Source organism: Schistocerca piceifrons, chromosome 3 (genome assembly GCF_021461385.2).
Source record: "Schistocerca piceifrons isolate TAMUIC-IGC-003096 chromosome 3, iqSchPice1.1, whole genome shotgun sequence".
In the NCBI taxonomy this organism is placed as follows: domain Eukaryota; kingdom Metazoa; phylum Arthropoda; class Insecta; order Orthoptera; family Acrididae; genus Schistocerca; species Schistocerca piceifrons.
In genome coordinates this window covers 120,612,293-120,627,621 of record NC_060140.1, presented here as the reverse complement: position 1 = coordinate 120,627,621, position 15,329 = coordinate 120,612,293, and the positions used below count along the sequence as shown (strand labels likewise).

General features: G+C 41.1%; 1 protein-coding gene across 1 annotated transcript in view; it reads right to left on the bottom strand.

The window, feature by feature from the left end:
* LOC124788447 (solute carrier family 22 member 7-like) overlaps positions 1-15,329 on the bottom strand; it is a 239,255-nt gene that overhangs the window by 34,963 nt on the left and 188,963 nt on the right. The window contains exons 3-4 of the mRNA XM_047255719.1: positions 13,947-14,177; positions 2,498-2,655 (exon numbers count right to left, since the gene is read on the bottom strand). Of these exons, the coding sequence (XP_047111675.1) occupies positions 2,498-2,655; positions 13,947-14,177 (389 nt within the window). The remainder of the gene's footprint in view (positions 1-2,497; positions 2,656-13,946; positions 14,178-15,329) is intronic.

Genomic DNA, 15,329 nt, shown 5'->3' with positions numbered 1-15,329 from the left:
TACAATACTCATAAAAACGAACGTAAGATGCGAGAGTGAAGAAAACCACTCACACCGAACGGTATCTGAAAGGTACCAGCTACCATCACCCAAAGCAGAAACGCTCTATACTGAGTACAATGGTACACTGTGCGGAGCCCGTTTCAAGAGCTGGTAACCAGTGAAAGGAGCTCAACCAGGTACGCAACATATTGAAGGAGAACGGCTGCAGTAACAGATTCGGAAAACCATCTTTCTGGAGGAACATTAGCAAGAAGACACCTGAAGAGCAGTGAAAAATCTTTGGTTTTTGTCGTTCTGTGGCTCAGTAACAGGAAATAGTAACCGGTTCCTAAAGGCGCATAAAATCGTTTCGGTCTTCATGGCTCCAGCAAAACTTCGACAGCTCTTGAGGCCTGTAAAAGACGATGAAAGCCTCGAGACGCACAACGCGTATATACAATGCCGCCTAGTTGTAGGCACATTTACGTCGGATACACTATGCGTACCATTAAACAGCGCCTTGTGGAACACGGGAGGTGTTACCGCCTGCGGTATCCCGAAAAATCACCGACAGCAGAAAATGGAAAACGTATACTGAATTGCATTCGACGAGACATCTGTTATTAAACGGACAAATAGGTTCTGGAGTAGCGTCATAAAAGACAGACAACACCCTTAATAAAGACCACTCTGCAGCTGAACACAGATTGGAACCCAGCTACTGGAAGGCTCATGCGGGCTAGCAACGATAAGATTACCGTATACGCCGCCGCGGTGAGTAGCAGTGTCTTCGCAGAAGGTAACTTGGCCACATAAGGGCAGCAGCAGCGTTCACACGACATTCAGTGCCTCGCCAACTACACTCATGCTCATAAAATAAGGATAAATGCAGAATGCGGTGCCACACAACGTGGCACTAGACAAAACTGGCGCTAATGGCATAGGCACATATGGAACACACACGACACAGCTGTGTAAGTCCACGGTATTGGTGATAAGTTGAAAAAACCGCTCCGAAACACATGTGCTACAAAACGCCACAGTTTCCTGCGCATGTGCCCCCACATCAATATGGGATATGATCACCACGGACAGGTACACAGGTCGTACAACGGGTTGATATACTCTGGATTAGGTAGTCGAGCAGCTGCTTGGGTATAGCCTCCCATTCTTGCACCAGTGCCTGTCGGTGCTCCTGCAGAGTCCTAGGGGTTTGAAGACGTGTAGCAATAGGTCGACCAAGAGGGGGCTTAGGTCTGCAGAACAGGCAGGCCCCTCCATTCGCCTGATATCTTCTGTTCCGAAATATTCCTGCACGATGGGAGCTCGGTGGTGTCGTGCGTTATCATCCTTCAGGAGGTAGGTGGCACCCACTGCACGCACCACTGAAAAGGCGGACATACTGGTGCAAAATGACGTCCGAATACACCTGACCTCTTACAGTTCCTCTGTCAAAGACATGCAGTGGTATGTGCATCAATCATAACCCCATCACACACCATCAAACCACGACCTCCATATAGGTCCGTTTCAAGGACATTAAGGTGTTGGTATCTGGTTCCTGGTTCACGCCAGATGAAAACCCGGCGAGAATCACTGTTCAGACTATACCTGGACGTCCGTGAACATAACCTGGGACCACTGTTCCAGTGACCAAGTACTGTGTTCTTGACACCAGGATTTAGGGGCTCTCGTGTGACCAGGGATCAGTGGAATGCACCGCGCAGGTCTCCGGACGAATAAACCATGTCTGTTCAGTCGTCTGTAGACTGTGTGTCTGGAGACAACTGTTCCAGTGGCTGCGGTAAGGTCCCGAGCAAGGCTACCTGCAGTACTCCGTGGCCGTCTGCGGGCACTGAAGGTCTTCTTGAGGTGTTGTACACTGTGGACATCCCGTACTGCAGCGCCGGGACACGTTGACGTTGCCCGTCTTCTGGAATCGTTGCCATAATCTTTAGATCACACTTTGTGGCTCACAGACTCACAGAGCGCCCGTGCTACGACCGGCTGTGTTTGACCAGCCTCCAATCGCCATAGTATTCTACCCCTCATAACGTCATCAATATGTGTTCTTCGAGCCATTTTCAACACACCATTAGCACGTCTGAACACGTCTGCACAATTACTAGCTGCACCGTACTCTGACATGCACCAACACACCTCTGCGTATGTGGACTACTGCCAGTGGCACCGAGCGACGACCGCAGGTCAAATGCACCCGCATGGCCATACCCCGAGGTCATTTAAACCCGCAAACCGCCCACCAGAGCATTGTTTCACCATGTATCAGCATTATCCTTAATTTATATGAGTAGTTCTCGGCTGGAAGCTCCTGGACATCTAACCACGTGACCCGGATGGAAGCTCGAGAAAAGTTATCAAGGAAGAAAAGAGTGAAGAAACATGAGAAGCCCTCTGTGAGAGTAGTTTCCCGTTCTTTCCATGAAAAATACTTTTTTAAGGTTTTCTAAACGTCGCTCTGGCATTGCTGCATCACATTGTCCCCTCCACTCACCTACAGATACCGCCGACTCCAGCATGGCGCCTCCGGCGGCCACCACCAGCGACTCCGCCACGACGAACAGCAGTATCAGTGACGGAGTGAACAGCATCGCCACCCTGCTGACGACGTGCATCACCACGCAGGCCAACTGCAGCGGTCGACGTCCGTACCTGCAACCAGCGTATACCCGCTTGCTTCAATAAATATTCCAGTTCCCAGATTTGTTTCTGTAAAATTTGTCAAGACACAAAGGAACTGAAGACATTAGCGGCCATCCTCGCCGTAGTTATACAGGATGTTACAAAAAGGTGCGGCCAAACTTTCAGGAAACATTCCTCACACACAAATAAAGAAAAGATGTTATGTGGACAAGTGTCTGGAAACGCTTAATTTCCACGTTAGAGCTCATTTTAGTTTCGTCAGTACGTACTGTACTTCCTCGATTCACCGCCAGTTGGCCCAATTGAAGGAAGGTAATGTTGACTTCAGTGTTTGTGTTGACATGCGACTCATTGCTCTACAGTACTAGCATCAAGCACATCAGTACATAGCATCAACAGGTTATTGTTTATCACGAACGTGGTTTTGCAGTCAGTGCAATGTTTACAAATGCAGAGTTGGCAGATGCTCATTTGATGTATGGATTACCACGACGCAATAGCCGTGCCGCGGTACGTTTGTATCGAGACAGATTTCCAGAACGAAAGTGTCCCGACAGCAAGACGTTCGAAGCAATTGATCGGCGTCTTAGGGAGCACGGAACATTCCGGCCTATGACTCGCGACTGGGGAAGACCTAGAACGACGAGGACACCTGCAATGGGCGAGGCAATTCTTCGTGCAGTTGACGATAACCCTAATGTCTGCGTCAGAGAAGTTGCTGCTCTACAAGGTAACGTTGACTACGTAACTATATGGAGAATGCTACGAGAGAACCAGTTGTTTCCGTACCATATACAGCGTGTGCAGGGACTATCAGCAGCTGATTGGCCTCCACGGGTACACTTCTGCGAATGGTTCATCCAACAATGTGTCAATGCTCATTTCAGTGCAAATGTTCTCTTTACGGATGAGACTTCATTCCAACGTGCTCAAATTGTAAATTTTCACAATCATCATGTGTGGGCTGACGAGAATCCGCACGCAATTGAGCAATCACGTCATCAACACAGATTTTCTGTGAACGTTTGGGCAGGCATTGTTGGTGATGTCTTGACTGGGCCCCATGTTCTTCCACCTACGCTCGATGGACACGTTATCATGAATTCGTACTGGATACTGTACCTGTGCTGCTAGAACATGTGCCTTTACAAGTAAGACACAACATGTGGTTCATGCACGATGGAGCTCCTGCACATTTCAGTCAAAGTGTTCGTACGCTTCTCAACAACAGATTCGGTGACCGATGGATCGGTAGAAACGGATCAATTCCATGGCCTCCACGCTCTCCTGACCTCAACCCTCTTGACTTTCATTTATGGGGGCATTTGAAAGCTCTTGTCTGCGCAACCGCGGTACAAAATGTAGAGACTCTTCGTGCTCGTATTGTGGACGGCTGTGGTACTATACGCCATTCTCCAGGGTTGCATCAGCGCATCAGGGATTCCATGCGACGGAGGGTGAATGCATGTATCCTCTCTAACGGAGGACATTTTGAACATTTCCTGTAACAAAGTGTTTGAAGTCACGCTGGTACGTTCTGTTGCTGTATGTTTCCATTCCATGATTAATGTGATTTGAAGAGAAGTAATAAAATGAGCTCTAACATGGAAAGTAAGCGTTTCCGGACACATGTCCACATAACATATTTTCTTTCTTTGTGTGTGAGGAATGTTCCATGAAAGTTTTGCTGTACCTTTTTGTAACACCCTGTATATATGGTGTCTCGTCTTTCGGTTATTTTGATCCATGCATCCATTATGAATCAAGACACAAAGGAACTAAAGACATTAACTGTCAGGAAGAATTCATTTAAATCAATGGGGAAAGTTGAAAATTTGTGCCTGACCAGGATTCGAACCTCTGTTTCCTTCTTCATTTTTTTTTGTTATTAAACGCGAAGGCTAATATCAAAAGTTTTGGACTCAGTGGGGTGAGAACCAGCAACACACTACTCGATGCTACCTTACAATTCTTGGACAATATTAATTTTTTTTTCTTTTCTTGCTTGTAACGGCAAGATAGAACGGACCCAGGGACAACTTCAGGCTGGGTGAGGACAACGTGTGCAAGGGTCGCACGTCATGGCCTGGCCACGATGCCTCCCCCCCCCCCCCCCTCCCCGCCCCGACTGTCACTGCGCTGTATTATCACATAGCAATGGTATTTTTTAATTTATCTTTTATTTTTATTTATTTCAGACCTTACAACTTGCCACTCTAATAAGATAGGAACATGGTGGGACAAAATCCTACATGGCTTCCACCACTTAAAAAGAAAAAAAATATTCACTTTTAGTCGTACCCTGCAACAACTTATTTTTCCATTTCTTAAACAAAAAGTCTAACAGAGCCACAAAAATGAAATAAACTGTAAAAAGATACACCTGAAAAAGGCCGGTAATGAAAATACCATGATGACTGGTTAACTCACCACTTTCTTTTTTTTTGTCAATTTTACCAAGAATAAGGCAACAGGAATGAAACATTCCAACAGAAAAGGGTTTCTACACATCATCCAACTCCCTGACGACTAAAGAAGAGACACAGCATATTCGCAAAAAGTGAACGATGGTGTGGCAACCTATCCAATGGGCAGAAACCATATACTGGAAAAGGCACAAGGGTGCTTGTCATACCCGCTCCGCAGCACGTAATGTACATAATGCCCGACATACCACATAACTGTATTGTTCTCTTTTCTGGCGACAAGGCTAAATCGGGAGAATATCAATGGAGATTGTCGCTTCCGTCCTTCTAGCAAGAAATGCCAATTGTCGGCGAAGCCAGCTCCTATGTCTGTGCCCGCAGGGGACCAACTGGTGATATAAATGTATCTTTTTCATGGCAACGACTGCCTCAGTCTGTCTCACCAAGGCTAATGAGATAAAGTCGTACGCTGATGGAGAGAAGGATATGAACGACTTGGTACCACGAGAACGCCACCTCCATAGGAAACAGGAGTAGGCTGACACTGGATCAAACAACCTTCCATTCTGTCTCTGATGATGGGGACTCCGCAGAGAAAGCGTGATTTGGAAATGTCCAGCGACATATTAGCATTTTTACAGAGAGATGAGACTGGGAAAGAATATCAACCCTCGAGTAACAGACATCAAGAAAAAGTTCACGAATATGACTTAATTATTATCTATCCTACCAACATCTATAGGCGAGCTACAAGTCACTGGGGGACGCAAAGGCACGTTGAAATAATGTGTCGAAGAAATAAATCAGGAGCCTCGTCCCGAACATCAGGGAGGCCCAAACGTCCCTCTCGCTGGGGTCGCGCCATAGCCGGATAGCGCACTCGAAAAATAGAATTTCGCCAGATAAACTTGCTCGATAATCGTTGTAACTTTCGGGACATCATCGCAGGAAAAGCAAAAATTTGGGCAACAAAATAGGCTTCCTCAACACACAAGTTTGCAAGGTCTGAAAGTAATGAAGCAACGAGAGAGAGCGACGCACGTGTTCAAGGATCGCTCGTTGAATTCTGTCCGCGACGGATGTCCAGTTTAACGCACCAATCTTCATCGGACAACAATCGATAACAATACCAAACGATCGATGGCGGGCGACCGCTGCAGCCCATGGAATTTCAACCGCGTCAGATCCCCGCATATTGAATAATCAGTGTCTCCGGTCGTTAACCTGTGCTTTCGTAAGACGACAAAATGCATCCTACAGTCCTTGAGCATCGGTATGTCGTCATGAGAAGGAAGAAGCACCATGAAGCCAAAGGCGCACGCGCGAACGATAAACCTTTCGCCCAATAACGACCCGCCACCCAATCTAGCAGCTACGGACCGCAAAATGGGTTCCAGAAGCAGCGTGAATAAAGACACAGATAGCGGACTACCCTGTGCAACACCTCTACACACTTCTATGAGGGGAGTGAGACCACCACTCACGTCAATAGACGCCTGAATATCAGTAACTAGAGACATGAACATCCTTCGTTCAGCATCATTAAAATCAACAGCTGTCAACACTCGCAACAGAAAATCTTGACTAACTCGGTCACACGTATGATTAAAATGAATGGAAAATAGACCTCCCGATAAAGGGACAGAGGAAGCTGAGATGAGGTTACGACATTCAGGAACGGGAGTCAGGAGAGTACGACCAGGAAGACATCGTTGATAACATTCGACCACGTCAGCAAGCAAAGCCGACAAACGGCTATTTATTGCCAGTGCTACGATTTTATAATAAAAATTGAGTAGCTTTATTGGTCGGACCTGGTAATTAAAACAATTCTTCCGACCTTAAAGGAGAGTGGGATGTGTACCCCTTGCAACGTCTCGAGCACTGTCGTAAAGATCGCGAAGGACAGTATAATAAAATTCCCGAGTCTTCCTCATTTCATCCGCTTTACCGTTGCTAAAACCCAAGAGTGCAGTGCAAAGCCGAGGTATGGCAGTGGCAGCCCACCATTCCATAATCGAGGGATAACACAGTCGGAAATGGCTTGCTCGCCCCGCACACGGCAGCGATGACGTCATCCAGAGAGGGGAGCGTCAGAGATAACATATCTTTCTTCCAAATATGGCGAGAAAGATGTACGCGCTGCATGACGTCGTTAAGAGTAATTGGAACAACACAGTGAAGTTGGCAGGAATTGTTTCAACTGACAAAAGCTGAATACGTAGTGAATCAGACAAATGAAAGTGGCCCAGTCGACTGGTAGAAGTAGCTGTGAAGTAGGTAAACCACACTAAAGTCGGATATCTTCAGATCCATGTTTCTCGTAGACTCAACGAATTTTTACCTTGTTCACAAACTGCAGCACCTTCTAGAATTTTCACACCAATTAGGGTCATATAAGTGAGGCCTTTCCCGAATGTACTTCCGACCAAAAAGTGGTTCTCGAGTCCAAAGTTTTTCTTAATCATGCCTTTTGCGTTCTTGTAGAGATATTTTCACAGCAACTTACATTCCAATGACAAATATTTGTTTACATCTAAAGGAGAAGTGAAATATCAATTTCCATAAATTTAGCGCAATGATTTTTTTTAATGTAACGAAATTCTTAAAAATTTTCATCCCCTGTTTCACCCCCTTAGGTTCGGAATACCGAAAAATCCATTTTTAAACGAGCTCTACAATATAAGACCCACGCCTTTTCCAAATTTCATGTTTGTATCCTTAGCGGTTTGGGCTGGGCAATGATAAGTCAGTCAGTTAGTCAGGACATTGCCTGTTATATACAGAGATTGGGAGTCTGCTCCATAGGACGTAAGACGCAGCTGAAATCTCCGCACATCAAAATATTTCGCGATTTTGATGAAGTAGATAGTGGCATGTTCCTTATGAAAACGCGAGCGGTCACATGTACGACCAGATGCAGATGGAACATAAAGAAAACTTAAAGGTAGATCATAAAAACGACAACTTACATTCATGGCATGCACTGCACATTTTAAGTAATGACTAATGCAATATGGTGGCTTAAATCATTCTAACCGTGTGAGCATTCATGTTATTTTGTACTTATTTGTAAAGAACTGTTAACATTACCTGTATACTACACATAATTATTTGTATCTTTCGACAGTATATATAAAGATGGACCAAGACTGAAACCAGTAGATACTGGGGTTTAAAATAAAAGCAACTGCTGGTTCAAACATGCATCTTATGCATTACTTAAGATCTGTTGACAGTCACCTTCCAAAAATGTTTAAAACAATGCCATACCATGCGAACGAGGTGATTTTTCGATTCTAACGATGCAAATTAATGAAGTGCACAAAGGTGATTTCGTTTATCAAGAAGTCTCTGTCAGCTAAGATAATCCCAACATTCGCTTAAGTCAACACAAAAGTGAGTGGTGCTGTTTCGAGGAAAATGAAGAGCCTTAGTGAACACAAATGGCTTCAGAAAAAATTAAAATAGAAGCCCAAATGTCAGGCAGCATTACGCAAACAGACATATTTAACCTATATGAAATAATCCCACTCCTTTAATTTTAATTTTCTTAATACTATTGTGAGTGTTATAGATAACTTTATTGACAGTGAATTACAAATTTTATTAGAGTAGCACAGTAAGAAAATAGAAAAGTTAAAGAAAGATCAACATTTACTGCAGGAGAGTAACACCACACCATCTTTCCAATATTTTGATAAAATGGTAAAAATCATTGACATGGTTCTTGAACCACATGAAATCAGTAGTCTCAGCAAAGGTCTGAACTTCGGTGTCAACTATAGACTACATGACAAAGGTGTTAAGTGTTTTATTGCTCACACAAAAATATAGATCAGTTAACAGGTTCAGCTGCATACAAAAACTCAATGACAAAGTAGTATAGGTTTTTGATAAATATTTGTGTAATAATAGAAGAGGGGAGGAAGAAGAAAATAATAGAGATGTAGAATAAAGACAGACCACTAAAAATAAATTAAGTGGAAATGAAGCACTTACATTGAAAGCTGATAAGGGAAATTCGGTTCTCATAATGTATATCAGTGATTCTATTGACCAAATAAAACAATTTGTTGTTGACAGTGGAATCAGTAGAACTAAGATGGACCCTACTCCAACAATTCAAGAGAAAGTTTTGATATATATTAAAAATTGTAATTTTATGCTTCAAACTGGGAAAAAAGTCACTCTAGTCATTAATCCTAATGCCTCTAAATTACAAGCACAACCTGAGATCCACAAGGAAAACATTCCTATATGCCCAATTGTAAACTATAGTTTTACAAATAAATTCATAAAACTTTGCCAGGGTTCCTTTTGAGCCAAAAATTAAATTCAATTTTAATTGATAAATATGTCTTCTCCAAAAAATACATACTAAAAACATTTCTGATCTCCTAGCATCAGTTAAAGAATTACAGATACTTAATGATATACTCCTTTTTTCATTAGATGTTACTTACTTATATATCAATGTCCCAGTTGGTGAAACCATTGAACTGATGAGAAAGAATTTAATTACACACCGATGTTTACCTATTCTAGTAATTGTAGAGTTAGTAGATGGGCTAAAACATGTCTTGTCACACAGTCGCTTTACTTTAAAGGGGGGTAGGACGTCAAATGGGCAACTTGGAGCAGGAGAGACACCACAGGAAGTTTTAAGTTCCACTGTCTATAGTTTTACAAATAAATTCATAAAACTTTGCCAGCATGACCAGGAAGGACTCAAGATTCACACTCAAGGCGGTGGAAGTTCAAAAAAATAAATAAAAAAATAAATAAATTTTAAATTTTTTTACATGTGAAATTACATCATTTTTTCACTTACTATTGGCTACATTTGGTAGTACAGGGACACTTTTCTTCATAAGTAAGAGAGATTCTTAGATGAATTTTGCACAGCCTACAGGCAATATTTACAGCTGTATGAAAGTCTGGAATTTATTTAATGTATGAAAAAATTAATGACCTATTGCATTTTAAACCTCATGTTTAGAAGAAACTCAAATAGCATAATTAATTATCTCAGTTTTTACCACAGTTTTTAATAGATTTGGAAAATTCTGGAGTTTCATACACCTTAAGTATGGTTTGTATGCTGTGCAAATTCTTCGAAGAATGTCTCTTACTTGTGAAGAAAAGTGTACCTACAGCAACAAATGCATCCAATAGTAAGCCCCAAGGGATAGCAATGGGATGTTGCATTGCTGAAACGTTAGCCAATATCCTCATGGATCATATTGAGAACAAAATCCTAAACAACAAATCAGATCACACAGTCAGCTTTATTATTTATAAAAGATATATAGAAGACACCATTATACTAGTCGATGGTAATGACAAAGTAATCAACAAAATCTACAATCTGTTTAATAATACCCATCCAAATTTAAAATTCACTATAGAAAAAGATAATAAAATTAATTTTCTGGACCTAGAGATTTCAAAAGCAGATAGCAAACTAGCCCTTAACATATACAGTAAGCAAACTACCACAGATATTATTATTCATGAAACATCCTGCCACCCCACATGATATAGCCATCATGCATACTTCCATAGCATGATTGACAGATTGCTAAGAACCCCCACATCTACTATAAACTCTAACAATGAAATGAAATACACTGAAATCGGTAGCTGTAAGTAATGGATACCAAGAATGGCTAGTTGATAATATCTTACAGACAAAGAAAGAGATAAAACATATATAGCGAATCAAAAAATTACCCTAACTAAAGACAAAAGCATTAAGAAACCAGATAGATAAGTTTTCCATATGTAGCTAGTATCTTGGACAAAATAAGTAATGTATTTAGGAAATGTAATGTAATATTGGCTTGTAGAATTCATAATAACATTTCAATAACGCTGCAAAAGAATTTAGTTGGATAAAGGGGAATATATGGGAGGCCAGATGTCCACAGAATTAATTGTCAACAATACGAAAACTTTTACATAGGCTAGACTGGGAGGAAACTAAAGACAGCGTTTCTTGAATACACACACCAATCAAACACTTCAGCTCAGGGCTTCCATCTTAAAGCTTATAATCACACAATAGGCACCATTGACAAGAATATGCAAATACTACATCAAGCAAAAATGGAATTAAGTATGAACTTTCTGGAGGAAATTAAAATCTTTTGTAACCTTGTAAAAAATCCAAATGATGTTCTCAATGAATAAAAAGATTTGAAAAATAAAGATTTCTTTGAGAATTTACCTGAGGTCTTTCACTTACCTGATTCTAATCCCTAACCTGTCATTTTCAAATATACCACTACTTCTCCCTCTTACACACCATCTCCTTAGACTTGTCTTCATGATAGACGTTATAACTTCGTTTTGTGATGTGAAAAGATTGCCTGACATACATATGACAAGTTGCACATAGCATTTCAGTGTCAACTCCTGATGTTAATGACACTTTTATTGCATACAGTTTTTTATAACCCTGTCAGGATTCTTCACTATGCAATTGCAGTACAAATATATTATATTATGTTCTGTTATCCACATCCTGTGTATTACCATTGTTCATTATAAATATTTACAAGATGTTTGTAACTTTTCTCCTGTTGTTTTACACTGAATATGGTAAACACTCAGTAATTCTATCTTTAACTTTTACTATATTTGACATGGACTTCTGGTGAATAAGTTTTCCACACCTAAAGTATGTTTGTAGTCCAAAGATGTAGTTCTCATTTTAATGAATAACAGGTCACATATTTCTTTTTACTTATAACTGTTGTCAAATGCTTTTATGTACATAATTCATCTGCAGCTCTATATCTACATTCCATCTAATGAGGTTGAGTGTGTACATAGACAAGTATGCATTTTGTTTAGCAATCACTTAAATTGATAATGTAAAGAATTTTTTATATCTGCTTCTCAAAATGTACACCCAATGGTCGAGCCCCTAATGCCTTTAGCTTAACGTTTACATTGTTTAAAGAATGTTACTCATCACTACCACTACTATATACATGTGTTGTCAATGCTCCCTCAATCCAAATTTGAGTGCATGGTTGGTTACACTGTTCTTATTTATTCCCTCCCCTTATTTTCGATACTAGCACTACTGACATACTAAGCTTCCAGCTAAGCACTGTAATAAAACTTCATTAACATATGAAGGTTTCCTTTAAATATAGTCGATATGTGACAGTAATTGTTTCACTATGATAACTTGGATATATATGAACACTGAGTGACGTTTCAAACCATTTAAGAACACCGTATTTTAGTTTGTTTTAATGTTATAGATGCAATTTCCATTACTTTTATGATATTATTGACGTTTGTTTATATACTCATGCATTTCATTAGGTATATGCAATGAGTATGATACTGTGTAACATTAGGGTTATATAATTTTTCCACCTTGTACTCTAACATTTACGTTATCTTATGCCTGGAGATATAAACTTAGTTTTCTGTTTACACATGAAACTATACCAAATATGTTCACTAAAGATAGTCTAGTCCTCTATATTGCCAAGTAACATGTCATCAAGATATTTTTTAATCACATATAACAAAAAATTTCTTTTAAAGATCTTTGACAAACTTCTCATCATTTTTATAAAGTATAACTTACAGTCTGGATCTTCTCCTCTACTGCTCTGTATACATTTAGTATTTGTGTGTTTGCTTCTAAAGTCCTGTGTCACAAACTTACATTCATGGCACGCACTACACATTTTTAGTAATGACTAATGCAATATGGTGGCTTAATCCATTTTATCCCACTCAGTATTCATGTTGTTTTGCACTTCTTTGTAAAGAACTGTTAACATTTTCTGAATACTACATACATTTATTTGTATCTTTTTAGTATCCATGAATATGGTCCAAGACTGAAACTGGGAGATATTTGGGTTTAACTTAAAAGCTCCTGATGGTTCAATTATGTATTTTATACAAAATTTTGTAAGTTGAACGATCCACACAACAGTTGCTGAATCAACAATATTTTTGTTGTTTACTACTTAACACTAAAATTCCATCATCTGGTGTACAATAAAAAAAAAAAACTTAACTGACTAAGGTCGTCACCAATTCCAGTGTTGTCACTGATGAAAAGTTTTGCAACTGAATTGAAAATAGGTGACCAAGGATCCACTGAACAGTTCCCATGCTGTGTGACCGAAATTTTCGTTCCATGACAACGCTGGTGGAGGGGGGATATTACCTCAATCGGTAAAATGTTCTTCTTTTTTATTTTAATCCACATGATGGAATTTTAGCATCCAGAAATCGGTCGTGTAGGCAATAAAAACCTTTTTCGATTCAGCAGCTGTTGTGCGGTTCCTGAAATTTACAAAATACAATTGTGGCTGCTCCACAAGAATTCGAAGAATAAGTATAGTCAGAGAGTTAAATTTCAGCACTGGCAAGGAACAAATACAGCGACAGCCTGGGGCCCTGTTCTCGCCATGCACGCACTCATAAAATAGTTGCGAGATACCTGGGGGAATTTTTCAGATAAGAACTGCTTGAGCCTGACCTCACGGAATCCTCCTCTGCAGGAAGTCATTTTCCTTCAAGTGAAGGTTCCTCCTAAAATGTAAACTGCATTTCATGGACGTACTGTGCATCATTCCTACAGCCACATGGTTGCACAAAGAGCTGGAGGTCACTTCTGCTGGTTGTTTGTGAGCTTTCAACTCAGCGTGTGCCAGCTCTCCAAGTGGCTCACTGCTCCCCTCAGTCAGATGTAGCGCTCTGGTGTACGGGCGATTGCAATGCCACTACTCATTCTTGTACTCACAAACAGGGATTGTTCGTATCCTTTAACACGAAATGGTAATAGAAAATACAAAGGTAATAAGAATAGAAGGATTTTTTTTTAATTACATGTCACCCATGTAGCCGAAAAGCAGTCCCAGGGCTGCTCCAATGTTCTGTGCATAGAACATGACTTCACTGACAATGTGCATGTCGTCGCAGACCCAGTTCATCTCTGACGGCACCGTCTGAGGGTACCACGTGTCGTCATACTCCCAGCCATGCTGGCAGGGCACCTCGGAAGCACCGTCCAGGGCACTTCCGTTGTACATCAGGCACTTGCTGAATGTTCCTCCTTCCCTGTGTAACATACGTAGATCCTCATTATAAGTGCATTTTACAACATAATCTGAAAACTATAGCACTGGATACAACTAGAAATCTAGGACAAAATCCAGAAACCGTTTGAGAAGTTTGGTTTGCACACTGTTGTATTGCCTGACAAAAAACTAGAATCAGTCACATGACACCAGAGATAATTATCGTTTACTGATGCTCGATCTCTCCCCTGTGTTTTGTGAGTTGCAGTGGATTCACTCTACAGCTGTTTTTTACTGATAGGACTAGAGCAAGGCTTCCCAACCCCTTCCCTTAGGGGTCCGCTGGCTCTTTCTATGGGGTCCGCGGCTACCTTTCACCAAATCGTGTAAAATAATGAGTAAAATTACTGAATAAGAATGTGAAAATCAAATTTATCACTTTTTTTTCGTGTGATCGCCAAGCTGCCTTTGCGGTTCCTAAGTGAGAACGTATACACAGTTTAGTGCCGGAGAATGCGGCTACTCTGAATCGACTGTTTCGCAACAATACGGGGGTCGTTTGTGTCCCGGCTCACGACGCTAGATGCGCTGAAACCTTTTACGCATGCGCGGAGCGAGCTTCGTCGACCAATCACAGCGCTCGCTGGCACGTATGCGGTCCCAGGCATCATTAAATGTTAAACTTGCTTTGTCAGTGCACTACCTATTTCATAAGTCGATTTTTGACCAGTTTATTACTTCTAACATGGATCGGTGGCTGAAGTCAGGATCACTGAAGAAATGTGCAGTTTCTCCATAGCCTTCACAACAAGGGAAGTTTCCAGTTGAAATGAATGAAGAGGGAGGACGACCAAAGGAAGACTTTACATACATTGGAACATTTTTCTTCGGATTCTATGAACCCCCCCCCCCCCCACACACACACACACAGCTGTTATGAAACATGCATGCTCCTTACACATCAGTAGCCAAATGTTAGAAGTGAACAGGCCATGAGCGAACAGTTTGGACGTGATGTTGATTGCTCTTGGAGGAAGACAGCTCCATCGTTTGAAATTTCAATTACCAAGTAATTTTAATCAGGCTATAGTGTTTTGAACAAAGTGAGTAAATCCGCTAGTAAGTGTCTGGATACAATGGGAATTCAAATTGGACAGTTAATTTCAAGTTGCTTTCATTCATCTATAAACCA